General features: G+C 39.0%; 1 protein-coding gene across 3 annotated transcripts in view; it reads right to left on the bottom strand.

The window, feature by feature from the left end:
* Positions 1-22,555, bottom strand: part of BMS1 (BMS1 ribosome biogenesis factor) — a 45,494-nt gene extending 22,939 nt beyond the window's left edge. For 2 of the 3 annotated variants that reach the window (XM_080822790.1, XM_080822792.1), the window contains exons 1-13: positions 22,498-22,549; positions 20,751-20,960; positions 19,586-19,776; positions 17,706-17,785; positions 13,477-13,665; positions 12,688-12,830; positions 11,826-11,947; positions 11,314-11,507; positions 9,257-9,396; positions 7,219-7,964; positions 6,905-7,006; positions 6,024-6,181; positions 350-431 (exon numbers count right to left, since the gene is read on the bottom strand). In XM_080822790.1, coding sequence (XP_080678916.1) covers positions 350-431; positions 6,024-6,181; positions 6,905-7,006; positions 7,219-7,964; positions 9,257-9,396; positions 11,314-11,507; positions 11,826-11,947; positions 12,688-12,830; positions 13,477-13,665; positions 17,706-17,785; positions 19,586-19,776; positions 20,751-20,926 — 2,323 coding nt within the window. In that variant the 5' untranslated portion in view covers positions 20,927-20,960; positions 22,498-22,549. Of the gene's footprint in view, positions 1-349; positions 432-6,023; positions 6,182-6,904; positions 7,007-7,218; positions 7,965-9,256; positions 9,397-11,313; positions 11,508-11,825; positions 11,948-12,687; positions 12,831-13,476; positions 13,666-17,705; positions 17,786-19,585; positions 19,777-20,750; positions 20,961-22,497 lie in introns of all 3 variants that reach the window. The other variant, XM_080822791.1, reaches the window with a different exon arrangement.
* Positions 22,556-23,449: the final 894 nt, after the last annotated feature.

Below are 23,449 nucleotides of genomic sequence, written 5' to 3'. Positions count from 1 at the left end.
AATCACAAGGAATCAGAGAGGCAGGCAGAGAGAGAGGGGGAAGCAGGCTCCCCGCTGAGCAGAGAGCCAGATGCAGGGCTTGATCCTAGGACCTTGAGACCATGACCTGAGCTGAAGGCAGAGGCTTAACCCACTAAGCCACCCAGGCGCCATGACCATATCTAATAAGTCAGTTAACCAGGGGAAGAAAATAAGATCATCATAAAAAGAGGAACCAGAATATTACCCATAAACTCCTATCAGTGTTCCCCAAAGCATTTTACATTTGTCTATTATTTCCAACTTTCAAAGATATGGAATAAAATATAGAGAAGACAGTCTTCTCTGAAAAATATGGCCCTTTACTTACCATCTTCTGCTAAAATCTTGGCTGCATCTTTATCCTCTTCCCACTTCCCAGTCACAAAGCAATCTCTGATACTGTTCATAACCTTACACAGAAAAGTCAGCATTTAGTTGACATGCTCCAATCATTCAAACAAAACAACTGAAATTAAGAAACAGTGGTAGGTGACAACTAACCTTTAAATACTTTCTTAAGACACATTTTTTGGGGGAAATTCTCATTCCAAGTAGACATATGAGTTATGTTAATCTTTGATATAGACAGTATAACCATAGAGAAAAGCTTAAATATCATTACTTAAGCAGTGGATGGGGAGGTACTATTAGCTCACTGACCTTATAAGTAAACAGGTATTTACTAGAGCAACTGATTTTCAAACGTTATTAGTATTCCTAAGGCAATGCAGTAGCCAGCATTTAGAAAGTTGGTTTTACTATTTGGTAACCCTGACTTATTGTGGCTATTTGAAAATTTAATTACTTGACCAAAGATAATATTCTGACAAAGGCTAAATGTCCTCGATAAGCACAACAGGGCAGAAAGTACTGATGAGGTTCCCAGTCTCAGACCCGATAAATCATGTAGTATATACATGTAGCAGATGCTGGGATCCCCTCTTAAATATAAAGTAAAACCTTGTACACAACTGTTTCAGAATCTCTTTCCAGGGGAAACTGACCTAAGACAACAAATGTCATTCACTGCCAAGGCTTTAAAAGCACACTTATAGAAAAAATCTTCAGATAGGTCCTGGCTTTCACCTCAATCACATTTTGGTCATGAATCATGTTTTTCATATACAACCTCACTCTCAAAGAGCAGTTTTGAGGCTAGCATGATTACAATGGATGCAAAAGCAAATCTGTTCATTTACTCATTTCTTCATGCTATAATCACTCACTAAATATTTACTGAACATCTGCTCTATGCCAAGAAGCTTCGTAGGCACTGAAGGATGGCAAACTGTTAGAAGAAAATCCTTAATTTCTGAGGATTAACAATTGACTTAGGGGAACCAAAGACCAAAAAAATTAAAGAATAGCTCCTCCACGATAAAAACACTAAACAAACCAAGAGGAGAAGGGAACTTTCTCAATCTGATAAGCAGCATCCATAAAAAACCCACAGCTGTGTCATACTAAATGGTTAAAATTGAGAACTTTCCCCCAAAGTTCAGGAATAAGGCAAGACTGTCTCCTCTCACCACTTCTATTCAACACTACTAGACGTTCTAGCCAGGACAATTAGGCAAGAAATTGAAATAAAGGCATCTAGTTTAGAAAGAAAAACGACAGGGGCACCTGGGTGGCTCAGTGGGTTAAGCCTCTGCCTTCGGCTCAGGTCATGGTCCTGGGATCGAGCCCCGCATCAGGCTCTCTGCTCGGCAAGGAGTCTGCTTCCCTTCCTCTCTCTCTGCCTGCCTCTCTGCCTACTTGTGATCTCTGTCTGTCAAATAAATAAATAAAATCTTTAAAAAAAAAAAAAAAAAAGAAAGAAAGGAAGGAAGGAAAACTACCTCTACTCAACTCATAAATGATATGGTCTTGTTTATGGAAAATCCTAGGGATCCACTGAAATACTTTCAGAATAAATGAGTTTAGCGAGGTTGCAAAATACTAGATCAATATACAACAATAAATTTTATTTCTATACACTAACAATGAAAATCCAAATATGAAATTGAAAAAAAAGTTCCTTTTACAATGGCACTGAAAACACAAAAATACTAGGAATAAATTCAATAAAGAAGTGCAAAGCTTATACTCTGATAACTGTAAGATGTTCTTGAAAGAAATTAAAGAGCTAAATATAAGGAAAGGCATCCCATTTTAATGGAACAAAAGACTTAATATTGTTAAGATATCAATACCATCCAAAGTGATCTACAGATTCAACACAATCCCTATTAAAATCCCAACTGGCTTCTTTGTAGAAATGAAAATGCTGATCCTATAACACAGAAAACCCAAGGGATCCATACAGGTAAACCAATCTTAAAAAAGAAGAACAAACCTAGAAGACTCACATTTTCCAATTTCAAAACTTACTACAAAGCAATAGTAATCAAAGAGTAAGGTATTAGCATAAAGAAGATAAAAGTCAGTGAAATATTACTGAAAGTCCATAAATAAATCCATTTATCTATGGTCAAGTGATTTTCATTCATTGTGCCAAGACAAAGCAATGGGGAAAGAATAGTCTTTTCAACAAATGGTGCTAGGACAACTGGCTATCTATAGGCAAAAGAAGGAAGTTGAACTTATCTCATTACAAATACTAAAATTAACTTAACATGGATTAATGACCTAAATATAAAAACTAAACTATAAAACTATTAGATGAAAACATAGGAGTGAAGTTTCACGATCTCAGATTTAGCAATGGTTTCTTAGATATGATACCAAACACAGAAACAACAGCAATATAAGTAAGTTAAACCTCATTAAAATTTAGAACTTTATTGGGGCATGTGGGTGGCTCAGTCAGTTAAACGTCTGCCTTTGGCTCAGGTCATCGTGCCAGGGTCCTGGGATCAAGCCCCATATCAGGCTCCCTGCCCAACGGGAAGCCTGCTTATCCCTCTTCCTCTGCCCTCCAGCCCCTTAACCCCGCTCATGCTCTCATGCACTCTCTGATAAATAAATAAAAATCTTAGGAGCACCTGGGTGGCTCAGTGGGTTAAGCCTCTGCCTTCGGCTTGGGTCACGATCTCAGGATCCTGGGATCGAGCCCAGCATTAGGCTCTCTGCTAAGCATGGAGCCTGCTTCCCTCTCTGTCTCTGCCTGCCTCTCTGCCTACTTGTGATCTCTCTCTCTGTCAAATAAATAAATAAAATCTTTAAAAAAAAAATTTTAATAATAAAATAAATAAATAAATAAAATCTTTTAAAAAATGTTTAATTTTTCACTTTAAAGGTTAAAGAATGGGCGCCTGGGTGGCTCAGTGGGTTAAAGCCTCTGTCTTCAGCTCAGGTCATGATCCCAGGGTCCTGGGATCGAGGTCCACATTGGGCTCTCTGCTCAGCGGGGAGTCTGCTTCCCCCTCTCTCCCTGCCTGCCTCTCTTGCCTGCTTGTGATCTCTGTCTGTCAAATAAATAAATAAAATCTTTTAAAAAAAAAAAAAAAGATTAAAGAAAAGACAACCCACAGAATGGGAGAAAATATCTGTAAATCATGTATGTGACAAACTGAATATTTAATCAACTCTTATAAACAATGACCAAAAAACCCCACAATTTTTTAAAATGGGCAAACCATATGAATAGACATTTCTTCAAATGGCCAGTAAGCACATGAAAAGATGCCTAATATCATTAGCTATCAGAGAAAGGCAAATCAAAACTAAGATGAGATACTACTTCACACCAACAAAATGGCTATAATAATAATAATAAAAACAGCTAATAACAAGTGTTGGTGAGGATATAGAGAAATCAGGAGCCTCATACACTGCTGGTAGGAATGTAAACCTGTAGCCACTTTTGAAAAGAGAAATAGGGGAATATATGAGGGAAAAAAACCTCTGTTTTCAGTAATCATATTAATAGTAACATGTGTAATGCTATTCTGACATTATTTTGTATGTAATGGGGTAAAGCAAATGAGTGATTATACACTTCTCTAATTTCATCATCTTCAGAGTCAAACGGAATTAATTTCCCAGTGGAAAAACAGAGATGCAAATGTAAAATAAAAGAGGTTAAATAAGAACTCTGCAGTTCTGAATCTGAATTGGAAAGAACTATGAATTCTAGCTCTGGTCACTGAAAGACCTAGAAACAATGACCAGTCCATAGCAGTGTGTATTCCTATGTCTAGATTGTGATGCTGAAATACCATTTTGTACTAAAAGAAATCAAGACTTCTTATGGCTGCTTCCAAGTCTGGCATCAGAAATATAGAAGATGATCCTGGAATACCTCATCATATCAGATGGCAAAGAAGCAATTAAAGACTATCAGGATCAAGTCAAAAGAATTTAGGAACCAACTTAAAGAGATTCCAACTGGCCAGAAATGGGACAACATGAGTATCCACAAGGATAACAAGTTCAGTGGAAAGAAACATTCAATATTAAATTCTATGGAGTTCAAAATGATACTTTAAAAAAAATCATTCTGAAAACTAATAAAAAGAATCAAGTATTTATCCTGCTTGTATGGAACTGAGTAACCAAACAGTAGATGAGGGGAGGTTTCTCTTTATAGAGGTATTCCAGGTAATAAATAAAGAGCAAACTGAACAGAATCTCACCATTTTACATCCTTATTAAGTTAATGGATCTAAACATTGAGGATCAACAGATTTTATCATAAGACGATTTTATGTGCCTCCTAATGAACAAACACCACCATCTAGGAAGCAGTCTTTCCAAAAATAAAAAAACCTAAATCTAATCAAATTTCTAGATGTGCTGTCCATAGGGTAGCTGAAACTACATGGTTATTTAAATTCTAAAGAATTAATATAAAATAAAACTAAAATAAATTTAAAAATTTAATTCTTCTGTCTCACTAGCTATACTTAAAGTACTCAACAGACACAAGTAGCCACAATGGACAGCTCAATGATCTACAGATCATTTCCATCATCACACACAGTTCTCTTGGTATTGCTCTGCACCATTTTACAGGAACTACAGAAGAAAGAAGCCTGATAAACTGCACATAAGATGCAATGCAATCCACAAAAACCAGACTATGGGAAACTCTACACATCAAACACTTAAGTTTCTTAAACAAATAAAATATAAGGGGGAAAAAAAGAGACAGGTAGAAGGGACTATAGATTAAGAGACTGAAAAGGCATAGTGAAAAAACAAACCCCCACAATCTGATAAAACTAACCTATAGTACAAACTTGGAGGACGAAATTATGAAGAAAAGTAGGAAATGATTACCATAAGAGTCATAGTTCCTTCTGCAGGGAGGACAGGACTATGACTGTGACGGACACACAGTGGTTACATGGGTCCTCACCTAGTAAGCCATTAACTTAAATAGTTGTTTTTATGTGGTTTTCTATAATCTGTATGAAGTTATACTGCAAACAAAAAAGTTACATAAAATCTCATAAAGTGCATAAGTGCACTCAGTGAATTAAATTAAGAAATATGATAGTGATCAGGCCTGAGGAGTGATATTTAACCAAAACTGAATGATCGGAAGAGGCCAGCCTTAAGAATGTCAGAACATTCCAGAACAGAAGCCTGAGGGACAAGAGGTCTAAGATAGGATTAAGCCTGGCAACTTTGAGAACTCAATGAATTCCTGTGTGACTAAACAGTGGTGAGCAGGGGAAGAAAATTTACCAGTGTCATGGATTTTTTTGCTTACAGATAGTAGCAATTATAAATTCTCACTCAGGGACGTGAGTTATATCCTAGTTATAAAACACAAAATATTTCAAATATATGAAAATTTATGTGCAATCCTTCAAAATAAAGATTAACACGACTATGCACAGTTTCCATTTCTCCATAACACACGCACACAGTCACCCTAAACTCAAAACACATTATTGCTTAGGATCCAGTCCAATATCTGGGAGGATGTCCTATTATCTCACAAAAATGAAAAGCTAATAACAGGCAGGAAATACTGAAATAACATAATCTTTTAGAACAGTTCCCTAATTGTCTCAGAAGTCAAACACACAATTCATATTCAGCCTTACCTCCTCTAAATCCCAATCATGGGGAGCCTCCACATGAAATCTGGAGCAGTCCAAAGAGTCAAGCTTGTGCTTACATTCTCTTGAAGGCTGGCTGACATGGAACAACCCTCCAAGTTCTTCCCTAGTATCACCATCTTCTTCTTCATTATCCTCTGTCACTAAAGAGACCACCATGATGAAAAAGTGAGAACAAATCTTCACCCTAAAGGACCTGGGACTACAGGTCCCTGTTTGTGGCAGGTATGGCGGTATCCCTGAGCACATCAGCTACAGACAGAGAAAAGGCCAGTGAACTACTGCTCAATGTGTCTGGGGAACTTAGGCCCTCCTATAAGGAAGGAGCAAAGAATTCAATGAGGAGACAGAATGTTGGGGGTTAGGGAAAGAAAGGGGCATTTAAAGACAGAGCTTCTAATTAGCATAAAGAGTTTCTCTTGAAGATTGCTGAGTCTCTAATCACTAAGAGTACTTAGGCAAACCTGAACAGAGATCAGTACACACCAACCCTTCAATTCAATGCTCCTAGCTCCCATATACTTCTTTGGCCTTGTTCTAATCACACAGTAACTGAGGACCACAATACAAAATAAAATGCACCACTTTGTTCTTTTCTGGCACGAAATTCTATCCAAAAAAATATCTTGAAGCACTTTGTATAGAAGATATAAAATGACAAAATGGAGAGTATTCTCATCAAAAGTTTTATGGCAAACCCATGAGCTGGTGATTAAAAACATCTGCTACATATAAACTACGACAGCCGAGGCTATCACAGGGATTTCAAAAGCACCACAAAATCCTCCAATCAATTTCCTCATTTCCTTTCCAGAAAACGGTCTAAGAAACAAAACATTTCTAGATCTGAACCAGGGCTCTCTTACCTGTGCCATAAACAAGCTTTCGAAGGTTTGGAGTTACTTGTTGCTGCCTCAGAAAGGCCTCAGCTGCCTTCCTGGAAAGATCTTCCTTCCACTTGAGGGCACCTGAAAGGACCAACGCCGACATCGGTTAAGTGTGTTTATCTGTCCTTTCTGCCTCAAGCTCACTGCTCATTCATCCCTAAATCCTTCTGAGTGCAATATTTGAAAAGTTAACAAAATCTCCAAAACAGCAGACTCCCAAATGTAGACATTCTATTTGTAGAACATTTCCAGTGCCAAGTTTATAACAACAGTTACACTGAATTTAAGCATACCTGAAGTTTCTGTGGAATAGTTGTTTTCTTCCTTGTAATCTTCTTCCTCTTTGAGTAAGTCTTCCACATCACTTGTCTCATCAATAAAGTTCTCTGACCCCAGTCTCTGACCACCAGCCACTGGAGAAGACTTTGGAAACTTTTTTCTAACAACCTCTTCATTTTCCGAACCCTCTTCCTCTGTACTGAGAGAGGAGCTTTCTTCAGTTTCATCTTCAGATGCAAATGCCTCTTCAGCTGTGCAGTGGCCTGAATCTGAAGTGGTGAGGGTTGCTTTCTCCAGATTCAAACTGTTACTCAAACCCTTAGTTTGTAAAAGTCCTGCTTTACTACTGTCTCCAACTTGAGATTCTGAAAGACCCCTCCCTCCTGCAGGGGAATCCTCTTCTTCACTGCTTTCATCAGCTTCCTCTGCTTCCCCTTCCTCCCCTGAGCTCCTCTCAAGGTCATCATCGCTGTCAGCAAATGCTGGCAAATCCACCTCAAGGTCTTCTTCCATCTCCTCAAGTCTCTGCCGTTTGACACCTTTGCCCGTTGCATACACCGTATCTGTCATATCGGCATCTGCCTCCTCTTCTGTTTCGTCATCACTAGAGCTATCCGCCAACCTGTCGCCTTCAGACATTTCTTCATCATCTTCTTCATCACTGTCCCCAGACTCATCCTCTTCATCTCCAAAAATGGCTTTCCGACGCACTCGACCCGTTTTCAAATCCATCTGCTTTTCCTCTTTTGGCATCCACTGCCTGTATTACCAAGTAAAGGCAAAATAACTCAATTCATACAGTAACTGGCTACCCTAGACATAGCAAGCCAATACTTATGCAAACAGAAGATAATAATCAAGGAATGATTTTAAATAACATAGCATAGAAAGGAACGATTTGATAAATACTGGAATAGATACTAAGGAAACTCATGCACAGTTCCCCAACACCTTTCTTCAAAAGAACTTATAGAGAATAAAGAGGTAACCTTTAAAAAACAGTAAGTCTAACATTAGGGAAAAAATTTATCTAAAGGAAAGTGAGTGCTTGATCAATCTTTTAGAAAAGTGATCATTTCCAAGCTTGAAATAGATGATCCTTAAATAACTGATTCCAGATCCAAAGCAAGGAAAATACAAAGGTAAGCCTGGAACATCCTGTTGTGTCAGGAGACAGGAAGTGCTCCAAGGCTAAAGGGGAAGGGCCAAAAGGACACAGGAGAGAGACTGAAGAGACAACCAAGGCATCAGAAAGAATGATAGTAACGGGATAATAACAAATGGAATTTTTTAAAACGTCAAGTAGTTAACAGTGATATTAAAATAAAGGGGTGGAAGTGAGAGCTTCCTGTTAAAGAATGCCAGCTAATATAAGAATACTGTACTAAACTATCATCTATACCATCTGCTAATTAGAAGGCAGCAAATAAACTTTTCCAAAAAATGTTCCTTTGTATATATTTATAATAAGTTATAAACTAGGTTATTTCAATCATTTTCAGACTTATTTTTACTGGGAGTCATATAAATCACTAAATAAAACCAAAACACTCACTATGTATAAGATATACCAGTTCCCAACCCAAACTAAAAATAATTCAAATAAGCTACACATTAGTGGTTAATGACCCAGAACATACTATAATATAATCTAAGGAAAATGTTAAGAGACAAGATCCGTAGCTTCTCAACAGCCACCTGAACAAGCTTCCTTACTCTGCTTGTACTAGGAATTTGGCCACTAAAAGAAAGCCAAGTGGCCTCAGCAACCTATAGAAACCAAAAGGAACCTATAGAAAAAATTTTGTGATATCTGAGGAATATTCTGGGTTTGCTAAAAACTGGATCCTGTATAATATTTCAAGAATACCTCCATGTAAGGTCACATAACTGAAAAGCCCTCAGAAACATATGTATATATCAAGTAAAGCAAAAAAAAACCCCCAAAACCTGGAATGAATCCCACCAAAATGTGTGTTGATGGCAGAATGATAGGTGAAATAATCATCTGTAACATATTTTTTATGAAAAACAAAAAAATGGTAAACTTACCCTTGATTATCTATATCCTCTGACCCCAGTGGTTTGGAATCAGAAAAAAGTGTCACTCTACTTGAAGCCATCTTGGCATCAATAGTGGAATGGGTGGAAATGAGACTTTGTACCAGTTCATGGGTTGGCCTCACCTCATCCTGTTAAGGCCACCAAGAAAATGAAAGTGAGGAACACACAAGAATTCTGAAGAGAGACATACTGGTTTCAATCAGTTTCTCAAATTTATCCTAAATATAGTTCCATAAAATATTTCTTACTGCCTCAAAAAAAAAGAAAAAATCTTAAAGTCTAAAATTGACCTCTTTCTTCATTAAACTTTTTCAAAGTTCATGGAGTATACAACCTGGTAACCTACTTAGCTAGAAAAACCTTAAGTGCCAATGCTACACAAAACATGTAGTCTGCCCAATAAAATTCCACTGCAGAATAAAGAAATGAAAATCTGGGGTTCATTTAAAAAAGTTCTGCTGCTTTTGATTCAAACTCTTTACTTCAAGGAATTTACTGCATTGAAAGATCCCTCCCAGTGACCAAAACTGCATGCTTGAGGGTGCTAACTGCAGCAATGTTCAAACCAGGGGAAGCTGGCGGTAACCTCCCCACAGATTTCCAAGGTTTCCAAGGGTTGGTTCAATAAATAAGATTTATTCAGACAATGAAATACCACACAGCTATAAAGAAGACTGTAGCAGCTCTACAAATACTAACAGGGAACAATGGGATCACATATTCTTAGGTGCCCTCCAAAAATTGCATGAGCATTTAAAGTTGGAGCCCATATAAGAAATATTATGGGAAGCCTGGGTGGCTCAGCCAGTTAAGCGTCCAACTCTTGATCTCAGTACAGGTCCTGACCTCAGAGTTGTGAGTTCAAGCTCCGCACTGGGTATAGAGCCCACTTAAAAAAATAAAAAAATAAAGTATGGGGTGCACCTGTGTGGCTCGGTCGGTCCACTGTTTGCCTTCGGCTCAGATCACAATCCTGGGACCCTCAGCTTGAGCAGGCTTCGAGGGGAGCCTGCTTCTCCCTCTGCCCCTCCCCACTGCTTATGCTCTCTCTCGTGCTGTCTCTCTAGCCCTCTCCCTCTCTTTCAAATACATACATAAATTCTTTAAAAAAAAATACATACATAAATTCTTTTAAAAAAATAAAAATTACTTCTCTCTCACACACACACGAAGACTGTCTATATGTGTACAAATACATGGTATTTACATATAACACCTAATAATCTAAATATACATATAATAATCTAAATACAAGTATAATATTCTAAATATACATAATATAATCTAAATAAATAGGTATATATTTAGGGAGGAAAACAAAAAGACCAAAGAGAGCTAGAAAACACACTGATATTATATGGGCATACCTCAGAGATACTGTGGGTTTGGTTCTAAATGACCACAATAAAACAAGTCAAATGAATTTTTTTGTTTCCTGGTACATATAAAAGTTATGTTTATACTATACTGTAACTATGAAGTGTGCATATGAAGTGTGCATTAGCATTATGTTTAAAAAAATGTACATACCTTAATTAAAAAATACTTTATGCTAAAAATCCTAATCATTAGTGATAATCACTTATGATAGATACTATAACAAATATAATAATAATGAAAACATTTGAAATACTGTGAGAATTAACATAATGTGACGCAGAGACACAAAGTGAGCAAATGCTGTTGGAAAAAAGGCACTGATAGACTTGTTCAAAATAGGGTTGCCACAAACCTTCAATTTGTAAAAAAGGCAATACTGATGAAATGCAATAAAGCAAAGCACAATAAAATGAAGTATGCTTATATAAAGACAGACAGGAAGTACAAGCACCAAACCGCTTGTACCGTTCAGGCTAAAAGACCTAGGATCCCCTGCATGTCTTAGCAACAGAATGAAGAACATGACTTTTACTTTCTCTTGGTGCAATTAAGTATTCTGTGTATTTAAAATATATATTGTAGCTTTTACAATAAATACAAATAAAGATTAAAAAGTTTCAGTATATAAAAGCTGACTACATTACTTCCTGTAACTTTCCTCTTACCGATTCCTGGAAGCCATGGCTGCCACCAAGATCGACATATACAGCATCTTTGTCATATAGGACACCACCAACTCCAGAGAGCGGTGCATAAACCAACTTCTCCTTCTCATTTAAGCAGCGCTTCTTTTGTTGTTCAGGAAGTGCACAGGGATCCGGGAGGAAACTGACATCACTCACAGCAAAATCTCCTACACCTGGAAGACAGATAGAGGAAGATGGCTTGAGCTGTAAGTGTATCAGCTGTCGACAAAAACAGCCCACAGGTGAAAGGCTTCAGCCCCAAGGATATCATTTGTCACTGGCACTCTGCCTCTCTAGCTAACCACCATCATCAGGGCAGAGGGGATTTGGTCAACTCAACACCTTTGCTAGCTGAGGCAGAGCTGAGTTAGTCTTAAAATTTCTGGCAATGTGGCTCTATCTTGTTTGGCCATTTTTCAGTTTTCCTGAGAAATGAAGTAACTCATCCCAAGAGTTCCACAAGTTTGGTACATTTTATAAGAAAAGGATACCTGGCATGTGAATTTGGCTTTTATTCTTCAAGTGTGCTCCTCTTAAATAACCATAAAGAGACACCTTTCGGTCACACTTGATATTTGTTCGAATATCTTCTGGGTTTGTCAAATCTTCCATCCTAGAAAAATAAAACCCAATCATATGGCAGAAATAAATGTCAATGTTTTTGTACCTCCCTTCAAGTGTCAAAGACTGATCAAATTCACTAGCTCACTAAACACGTTGTTGAGAAAATGATAAAAAATATAGAAATAAGGAAGTGCATTTCATCATCTACCAGAGGAAAAGAAGCAAACACATGATTACACTGCTCTTAGGCTCTACATAATATACCTTCTGTTTGTAAGATACCAGAAGTGGGAAATAATGTACACCTGGGGTTAGGGAAGAGATGAAAACATATGCAGAAAAATCCTTTATGGAAGAGGAGTAAGCTTTGACCTAGGTTTTCTGGTGTGTCCTGGATTCTGGCAAGTAGAGAAAGGGATTCCAGGCTGAGAGAAAAATATGGAAAAAACATACAGGAAAGAATGCATAAGGGCACATCTGGGTGACTAGAGCACCATGGTCCAAAGCAGTTATCACTGTAGATTAAGATTGAAAAAGCAGGATAGGACCATATTATATAGCCTTAAATGCTTCAAAAGCCTCAAATTTTTCTAGACATTTCATACTTTACTTCAGAAGCCACAGCATCTTTGGGTAATGATACAAAAAAGTAGGTATTCTCCACTAACTATATTTCTCCCTCATTATTCAAAAATAAGCACAAAATAAGCTCTATTAATGTTCTTTTTATGACCTTTGTAGCTTTAAAATATACATGCCAGAAAGAAAAACTTTACATGTACTTTTTACCTGTCTGCTAGGATATAAGGATGAGAGGTTTGCCATGTAAGAGGCCTAAACTTCATAACTGTAATAAAACGGCCCAGATTGTGAATTTCTTGGTTTTGATATTCTCCATGTACCATTCCAGAAAGGTAGAACAGCTTGGCACCCTAAACATTAAAAAAGAAAAAAAATTAAATTTCAATTAAATTTTTGTCAATACTACATCAAAATTAAGACCTCTAAATAAGAAGCAATCCTAAGGGGGACTTCTAACAAACCACTTATCAGTGCTTCCCAAACTTCTCTGCCTTCTTTCAGTACTCATCTTAGCAGGGCTTAGTACAGGCAGAAGCGCAAATACATTTAGCTTCAGGACTGCTCTCCAGTCAAGTAGTGGCATCTGTCTAGAGTACTGCACAGAGAGGACAGCGAGGCTCCTGCGCAGAGGGAAAAACTCTATAACCAGTGGGCCACAGCAGTATGCAGGGGACGGTGGAGTGCCAGTATGTGTGCACTACAGTCCTTGGTCCTGTAACTAGCAGAAACTTCGGGCAAACCCTATTAAATAATCCCAAATCTAAAACACTTAGAGCCAGGTACTGCCTGGTGCTGGGGGGCTACATAGACAAATGAGACACACCGAGAGTTCTGAAGTATAGACTATTTTAAGGAAATATTCCAGGGACAATGAACAGATATATAAAAGAAACTCCAAAGGTGAATCCTGAAGGAATACTTATTAATCTCTCCTACTCAACCTTTTTTTTTTTTTTAATTATAGTGTTAGTATTCAATAATTAATTCTCTTCCTACCGGGTAGACTTCTGTCCAGAACCTGTGTTTTAATCGCTTCTTTGTCTTTTTCAGTTGCTTATTATACTTGAAGGAATCTAAGTGAGTGAGAACACCCATAATTTTGGGAAAGCCATGTACTTGACAGATGTTTAGAAACTCAAATGTTTCCATTTCAAACCCAAAGCTGGCATCAATAAGCATCAGAACCTAAAACAAAAAACACAATTATCCAAAGAAACTACTCAAAATAGACCATAAGCAAACTATGATCCTTGAGCCAAATCTGACCCATGACCTGTTTTATAACTGAAGTTTTACTAGAACACAGCCATATTAATTTATATATGAATGGCATACACCTGTGTTTGCACTATAACGACAAAGTTAAGCAGTTGCAAGAGAAACTATGACCCACAAAGCTTAAGATAATTTACCATCTGGGCCTTTACCGAAAAAGTTTGCCAACTCCTATTCTGGACTAAATCAAATGATTACTTAGGGATCATCATGAGAGAAAAAATACCACCTTTCACTTTCTCTAAAAGGCCATGAGACAAAATCCACCACAATATAAGTTTCCACTTCAAGAAATTGGATGTTTAGAAATAACTCAGAAAAAGCTGGGTCTAATTTGGCCCTCACCTGGAAGGTCCTCACTTCAAGAAATAAAAATTTTTATAAGGTATTTTTAGGCCAAATAACAGGTCTCTAACAAGAAACGAAGTAACAGATCTCTGACATCCAAAAAATGGGATGAAGTGGTAATCAATGAAAAGTACCAAAAATGTAAGAAAACCAAATATTTTTGCTTCAGTCATCTCACAAGGAAAAAACATTTTTTGCTGGGAGGTATATAGTAAGCTCTATCGTTTTGGTTTTTTTTTTAAAGATTTTATTTATTTATTTGACAGAGAGAGAGCCAGGCAGAGAGAGAGGTGGAAGCAGGCTTCCTGCTAAGCAGAGAGCCGGATTCGGGGCTCGATCCCAGGACCCTGAGATCATGACCCGAGCTGAAGGCAGAGGCTCAACCCACTGAGCCACCCAGGTGCCCCTAGTAAGCGCTATCTTATTTGTTAATTTTTAACATACAATTGCTCAGAAACTTAAAATATTTAAAAACTACCACTTTAAGGGGCACCTGGGTGGCTCAGTGGGTTAAAGCCTCTAACTTCGGCTAGGGTCATGATCTCAGGGTCCTGGGATCGAGCCCCGAATCCGGCTCTCTGCTCAGCAGGGAGCCTGCTTCCTCCTCTCTCTCTCTCTGCCTGCCTCTCTGCCTACTTGTGATCTCCATCTGTCAAACAAATAAATAACATCTTTAAAAAAATAAAAAAACTATCACTTTAGAATTGAGCCAAAAAATAGTAAAGTTACGAATGCTAATCTAAGAAAATATAAGCATATAAGACCAATTTTTAAGATTTGACTCTTTAAACATGCAAAATAATTTCAGAATTGATTCCGGGATATGTCTAGTTTTAAGATATTAAAGACATCTCTGTTCCCATCTTTCTGTAGCTAATTAACACACACACACACACACACACACACACAGAACCAGAAACACTTATCTTTGGTTAAATTAAGGAATATTCATAATCCTAAACCACAAAAATACATGAAAGTGGGCCACTGAGCATTCCAAGAAAGCACAGCTGCCACTGCAGACCACAGGCCAAGCTGGTACACAGAGTTCTTCTACACCACTGAACAGGCTGAAGGTGAGCGGGCTGGCAGTAGAATAGCCCAATATCCCATTTGACACCACAAAGTGCCAAGGGGCAAGCAATTTGTTGTAGGAAGAGAGGAATAGGTAGCAACAGCCCCTTAGCTGACAATATTGTCAACTAAAGATAAATGAAGACTGTATTATTCCTTCAAAGCACACACGTACACAAAGACACAAATCCATGTATGTACATGCCTCTGCTGTGACTTAGGCTTCACAACAACCCAAGGCAGAGCAATCAACGTTTTAAAGAAAGTTTAAAAATTAATGTACATGCAACACAATGCTTTAAAAGAATGCGGTTGAGGGGCGCCTGGGTGGCTCAGTGGGTTAAGCCTTCCGCTCAGGTCATGGTCTCAGGGTCCTGGGATCGAGCCCCACTTCGGGCTCTCTGCTCAGCAGAGAGCCTGCTTCCCCCTCTCTCTCTGCCTGCCTCTCTGCCTACTTGTGATCTCTGTCTGTCAAATAAATAAAAAATATTAAAAAAAAAAAAAAAGAATGAGGTTGAGCTACAGTACTTATATATTTTTAAGACATACTGAGTGAAAAAGAAAGTGAAGTACAGAACATGTATAATAAATAGCATATGCTTTAAAAGGGTAGCACGTGTATTTATATACATATCTAGGATATTGCTTTGAGGGAAATTGAGAGATGGGGTCAGAGCAGAGAAGAGAAAACATGCACTGTACTCTGTAATACAGTTTTATTATTTTACCAAATGCATGGGTTCCTTTTTTTTTTTAAGATTTTATTTATTTATTTGACAGAGAGACAGCGAGAGAGAAACACAAGCAGGGGGAGTGGGAGAAGGAGCAGCAGGTTTCCTGCTGAGCAGGGAGCTCATGTGGGGCTCGATCCTAGGACCCTGGGCTCAAGAACCGAGCCAAAGGCAGACGCTCAATGACTGAGCCACCCAGGTGCCCCGCATGGGTTCCTTTTTAAGTCTTAAAAAGATGTATATGAAAGACATCTTTCTTGGGGCACCTGGGTGGCTCGGTCGTTGAGCGTCTGCCTTCGGCTCAAGTCACGAGCCCAGGGTCCTGGGATCGAGCCCCGAGTTAGGCTCCCTGCTCAGTGGGAGACCTGCTTCTCCTTTTCCCACTCCCCCTACTTATGTTCCTTCTCTTGATATCTCTCTCTCTGTCAAGAAATAAATAAAATCTTAAAAAAAAAAGACATCTTTCTTAATATATCTATGCTTTTAAAATTAGGAACTTGGATAAAATCTTTAAAATTAGGAACTTGGTATATTTTACATAAAAAAGAAACCAATTACTCATATGCTAAATTATTTAAATCATTTCAAAAGCATTAGTTTATACTAGTTTATGTTGACAATGACACATTTTTGTTTTTTTAAGATTTTATTTATTTATTTGACAGAGATCACAAGTAGGCAGAGAGGGAGGCAGAGAGAGAGGGGGAAGCAGGCTTCCCACCGAGCAGAGAGCCCGATGCGGGGCTCGATCCCAGGACCCCAAGATCATGACCCGAGCTGAATGCAGAGGCTCAACCCATTGAGCCACCCAGGCACCCCGACAATGACACATTTGTATTAATAGTAGCATTACATGTTCAAAATTTGAATGGCATTGAGCTTTCTGACATTAGAATGGCACAGCCATAATATCTACATTAAATTACTTTTTATTTTATATTTTAGGATACTTCTTGGGTCAAAGGATAAAATCTGTAGCTCATGTCACCAAACAGCTTTCCAGAAATTGTTGAACCAAAAAACAAACCAAAAAACGGCCTCTGTTACCCCACTCTTCCTAAACAATATGGCTTTATTTTTTTCTTAGATTTTTGTTAATTTAAAATGTAGTAAGTAAAAAAAATAAAATAAAATGTAATTAATGAACATTACCATTAAATGCAATCAAAGTTGCACAATTTTCATATACTATACACTGTCTAGATTTTCTATTATAAACTCTGACAATTTCTCAAAAGCAATTCATGTACTTATTTTGTCATAATCATTAAGAACTGGAGTTTCTGACACCACCAAGAGCCGAGTTCCCATCCTCAGACAAACTACTTAACTTCTAGGGCCTCAGTTTCATCCTTTGTAAACTGAAGATAATACCTACTACCTCCAAGGCATACTGGGGGATTTGATGAACTAAATTTCTAGAAAGTTGTTAGCACATTGCTAGTAAGGGTTCAAGAAATAGTCTTACTACTTATATATTTACATGTTTGTATATCTGTATGTATATCTTAATTAACTATGTTTGTTAAAGGTTTTTTCCTGTAATTTGCTTTTAGATTTGAGACTACATTTCATTGTGCATACTCCATTTTTATTATATATTATACAACAGTTATAACATTATGTAATTATATATTATAACCATATTATCATCAGTTCAAACACATCGATGGTATCCCTGATTATATTCCCCATTCCTTTAATAATAAGCCTTTCTTTCCTTCAGCATGAGATAAATAATCGACCACACTGCTGTTAAGTCCTCATGAGAAATTCACACTGCCCCCACTGACTTACCAAATCTGCCACTTTAGCCAGATCAATCATCATATTAATGTCACACCCACATTCAATAATGGTGAGTCTGCGCTTTTTACCTGGAAGTGAAAAGACAAAAATTTTATTTTTCTTTTAAAGATTTTATTTATTTATTTTAGAGAGCGAGCATGCTAGTAGGGGGAGGAGCAGAGGGAGAGGGAAAGAGAGGGAATCTCAAGCAGAGCGCCACATGGGGCCTGATCTCACAACCCTGAGATCATGACCAGAGTCTAAATCAAGAGCTGGGATGCTTAACTGACTGTGCCACCCAGGAACCCCCCCCGCCAAATTTTACTTTTAAAAAATCCTGAAATAATGTATCCATTTATTCTAACTATCATTTTAAATTCTATCCAGTAAAGTTTTCTTGCTGTGTTCCCTAATTTTAAAATAATATTGAAAGTCTATACACACGAATAAAGTGCTTAAACAGGTAAAATTCTGACTGGAAAGGGCACATAAGCACATTTATTATGACCATGATCCTGCCATTCAGCAGCAGGCCAACACTTCTATCTTTATGAAATTTTCCCAAGTTTCCACTAAGCTAAAAACATCCTCTAACTTAATGTAAGAGAATTTTCATGGAACAATCATTATTTCTAACTTAAGGTACAAGGAATCAGTCTGAGACTCTTGATCTTAGAGTTGCAAGTTCAAGCCCCACATTAGGGGTGGAGTTTACTATAAATAAATAAACAAACAAACAAAGGGGTGCCTGACTATCTCAGTCAGTGGAGCATGTGACTTTTGATCTCCAAGTCAGGAGAATGGGGTAAGAGTCAATGGGGTAAGAGTCTATTAAAAAAAAAAAATTAAAAAGAAATCTGTCAAAATGACAGGAATGCCTTTAAGATTAAAAAAAAAAAAAAAAAAGGCTTGGAGCACCTGGGTGGCTCAGTTGGTTAAGCATCTCACTCCTGATTTTGGCTCAGGTCATGATCTCGGGGTCTTGGGATCGAGCCTTGCATTGGGCTCCAGGCTCCACACTCAGTAGGGAATCTAGCTGATTCTCTCCCTCTACCCCTGCCCCCACTTGCGCTTGCATGCTCTCTCTCTAAAATAAGTAAATAAATCTTAAAAAAAGAAAAGAAAAGAAAAGCCTCCATCCAACTATATTATGGCTATAATCAGAAATTTCACTGGGTTATGGACATTGGGGATGGTATGTGCTATGGTGAGTGCTATGAACTGTGTAAGACTGATGATTCACAGACCTATACCCTTGAAACAAATAATATATTCTATATTAATTTAAAAAAAAGAAAGAAATTTTAGGGGCTCAGTCAAGAGAGCATGCAACTCTTGATCTTGGGGTTGTGAGTTTAAGCCCCATGTTGGGTGGAGAGATTACTTAAAAATAAAATCTTTTTAAAAAAGGAAAGAAATTTCAGATTCTTCCATTGCCATTTTGGGAATTTGTTTCATCTTCCCTCAAACAGAAAGGTCACCAACTCTCAGACCAGACAATTTCTCACAGAAAAAGAGAGGAAAGCTCCCTCACTTCCCTAACAATGTGGCTTCATGACGGCAAGAAGGCATGCCTGACACACAGCAGATACTCACTACCTATTAAATGAAGGTGGTCACCATGAACAACCCAGGCCCAGGCCTGCCAAACTTCAGAGGAACACACTTGGCAAATCCAGATAGCAGTCAGAATAAGGTATACATCTACATCATTATTACATTGGGGAATCTATCCTTTTTTGAAGCTATAGCCAATTTAGTATTATAAGAGAGGTAATACGAAGCGAGAACATTACTTTAATATTTACCAGTCAAGAAAATGTTCAGCAAAGACATGCCTGTCCCTCAGATGACATATGCCCTATCAGCCTGGGGTAGCACACTCCTACCTGACACGATCGTTACAGGGCCTCTGATCTCTGTCAGCTTCTGCCTGGTGAAGTTCCGAATGAGGCACTGGATCAAAGTGCTCTTTCCAACTTTTGGAGGCCCCATCACCACTACCACTATTGGTGGGGGCTCTAATGGAGTTCGATCAACCACTGGAATGTGATGTTTTTTTGTCTTCAAATCCTGAGTCCTATTTGTAAAAAGAAAGAAAAACTAAATCCATTTTCAAAATATAAAAGGCATCATTCTTATAAGGAAAGATTTTAAAGAGAGCAGAACAGACAATATGGATACAATTAACTTGCTAACTTCTAGACCCAATCCAAATAACCCCTTTAGTAAACATGTAACAGACTGACTTCAACAATACAGAGTATTAAAAACTCTACACAGCTTAAATCTGATTGCTTTATTAGCTGGCTGTAATAGTTTAAAAAAAAGATAAACGTGCAGGCAGTGTATCATAATGAATAACAGCAGGAGCTCTGGAGTTAAATTTGGCTCTCTTAATAGAATTTAATTCAATAATGTTTAAAGTACACTGCCTGACATATAATAAGAACTCATTAAATAAAGCTATTACTACGTATTACATGAAACATATCCAGAAAAAAACACAAGCACACCTATTACCATAGAAACTGTTGAAATTTTACAAATTCTTTCTTTCTTTCTAGTAGGCTCCATGCGCAATGTGGGGTCCTATGCCAGGCTTGAATTCACATCAAGAGTCAGATGCTTAACCGACAGAGCCACCTACCGGTCCCACAGAGAAATTCTATAAAGAAAAACTCTCAAGCTTTTTTCTCTTGGACAAAAAAAGCCAATCAGTGGGCAGATAATGGAGGCAAGGCAGCTTCCACAGAAAGACTACTTGCTCACATTTTATCTTTTTTTTTAATTTTTTTAATGTAGGGTCCATGCCTAGCACGGGTCAATGCAGAGCTTGAACTCACGACCCTGAGATCAAGACCTGAGCAGAGATCAAGAGTTGGATCCTTAGTCAACTGAGTCACCTAAGCGCCCTGCTCACATTTTAGTAAAAGGAATACAGCATGTCCTTCAAAGCTGCTAAAGACTCATGAATCCAAACATCATCTAGTGAGGTTCCCACTGTTTAAAAAGAATAAATGGAATGAACAACTAGACTCCAGCCAAACATACCTGTGAAAGGATCGAGCCATCCGCACAGCAGACTGGACTGCAAAAGCTTTGGGATTTCTTTTCCGGGCATCTTCCTCGTCTCCAAGCTGGAGATCCTGCAGATGTCGTTTCTTTTTCTTCTCAGCTTTGGGCCCACTGTTTTTCTTTCTGTGTTTCTTCTGGTCCTTAGTCTCCATAGTGGCTTTTTACCAATTCACAAGTAACTCTAACCTACATTGGTGAGGCAGGGACGTGGGAAGCATTTTACAATCCAGAAAACACCCAAGGAAAAAGATTGAATTTCATTTATTTCTTTACGAAGAGATAAGGTATTCCTCCAACAAGGATAGAAGCTGCTTAATACTATTCCCAATTTCATTTCTGTTATGTTATAAATTAATTTGTTAGTTAATTCTGCTTAAGTTACTGTTTATTCATCTTAGGTGTTTATATCAGCACTATTTCTGTAATAATGAAAATACTCTATACCTATACTTTTCAACACAGTGCCCACTTACCACATGTGGCTTCTGAGAACTTAAAATGTACTCAGTGAAACTGAGAAACTGAAATTGAATATAATTTTAATTAATTCCATTCTAAATTTAAATAGGCATATGTGACAAGTAGTTACCATACTGGACTGCTCAGCCCAAAATATCAATTAGACTAATGAAGTGGTTTCCAAACTTAAACCATCTTTAAGACATTTTAACAGATTAAAGCATTTTAATAATCCTCCCACATGATGGCATGTGTTACTTTTAGTACCTGTTGATTCTATAAAACTTTTAAATTATAATAACCACTTACATGCATTTTAAAAAACAGTAACTTCTAGATGTGTGAGATATGGTTGGTTGTGAACAATGCCTGGAGATCACATGGATCTGGAGAAACCCTAACAAAGATTTCTGAGTGTCCCAGGAGGTCATGCCCATACATTGAGAACCACTGAATTAGCGAGCTTTCTTAGAAAACCAGGCTGCATACAATCTGAATACTTGGCTAATAAAAAAAGAAAGAAAGAAAGAAACTAAGAAAAGAGGGGGGGAAAAAGGTCACTTCACTCAGGGTACTAAATTAATTTCAGTTATTTAAATATCTGTGTCTGCCTATGATGTACTAGGCATTTTGCCAAGAAAGGACAACAGCTGTGATCTGGCAGCGAAGGAAATCCAAACAGTATCTTTCATGCCATGCAGTAAAGGGACCACGGGAGAAGGCTGCACTTAGATCGGTCAGAGACACACCAGCGCAAATAGGAAGCCCACATAATACCAGCATAATGTCATGAAACAGCAGCCAGGAGTTCGGAGAGCCGAGTTCTGGGAAACGCTTTGAAACTAAATAGCTATGTGATTTCGGGACGTTATTTTTCTTCCCTACTACATTTTGATTCCAAACTCGTACTGACACTTTTCTCCCTCTTTGGGGGCGGGGAGAGGGATGGGAAAAGCACAACTTGGAATCAACAGATGTGGCCCAGGTCTGAGTCACCTGCTGGGATAATCCCGCCAAGACACGACCTCTCTCTTCTCCCTGCCACCTCCCCACCCCGTTCGGGCTCTCTGCACTAATGCATTCAGCCGCTCCCAACAACCTCGGAGCAAGACTCCGGCAGGTACTGTGTGCGACTGGGCCAGCGCCTGAGGCGCTCTTCAGGGGCAAAGACTGTCCTGGCCGACCTTGCCAAGCACGATTCGCAAAACTCTTAGAGGCCCAGTCCCCGGGACCACCCCCCGACCCCCGCCACCGCCTCCCCTACCGTGGCCGTTACCGGGTTCACAACTGCTACCTCTCAGGCCCGCATGGACAGCGCCGGAAACGGAAGTGCACCCTATGCGCGGACTCCACAGGCCCGTAGGAAACAAGGAGGCAGAAAAAAAGAGACCGGCCAAAGGACGACTCGCGGGAAAGCCAGAAGGAGGCTCCTGATTGGTTGAGGACGGGCGCAGGCGCCGACTGCGCGAAGCGATCCAACCTGAGGGCCGCGCGCCGCCCCGCCCTTTCCAGGCTGATGGGCCGGCGGTGGCACTGCCAACCTTGTGTTGGGACTCCGAGTCGTTTCGCCGAGCACATCCCAGTTCCCCCGGAGGCCGTGGCAACAGTGCGGCCTAAAGCCCGTTCCTTGGTGTAGGACGAAAGACGAAGTAGCATATTTAGTCTCGGTCAACCGGAGTCATGGCACCCGTCCCCTCCGAATGCCGCCGGCATCGGGTTCCACCGTGGCCTATTGGAATATCCCATGGTTGGAAGTCTGGCTCATCTGCCTGCTCATCCTCAAAGAGCTGGACATTCTCGGACCTCTTTAGTGCTGTAATTCCCTCTTTTGCCCGCACCAAGACTGAAGGCAGGGACAAACTGACTCAGCACGTTCTCTGTTCCTGGAATGGGGCTTTCCTTGGAAGAACGCAGCCTCCTGCAGTTTCTTCCGGCACAGGTTTGCCTTGCCAAGGCCCTGCGCATTCCCACTTGAGTGTTCATCGAACCTTGAAGTTCATCGAACCCCCATCTCAGGTGAGCTGGGATGTCCTCGTGGCTACAAAGCTGGGTACATTTTCAGAGTGTATGTCTCCCTCTTGTCTTGGAGGTTTTCTTTTCGGTATGATCTCACCAGTGCTCCTGAGACTCAGTTCTACCCCCACAAACCTAGGCTCACTCTCCTCTATGCTTCATGGTTTTCACCGTGAGCTCATTCTGTCCCTCAATATCCCACA

The sequence above is a fragment of the Martes martes genome (genome assembly GCF_963455335.1).
Source record: "Martes martes genome assembly, chromosome: 14".
NCBI classification, from domain to species: domain Eukaryota; kingdom Metazoa; phylum Chordata; class Mammalia; order Carnivora; family Mustelidae; genus Martes; species Martes martes.
This window is presented reverse-complemented; position numbering and strand designations above follow the sequence as displayed.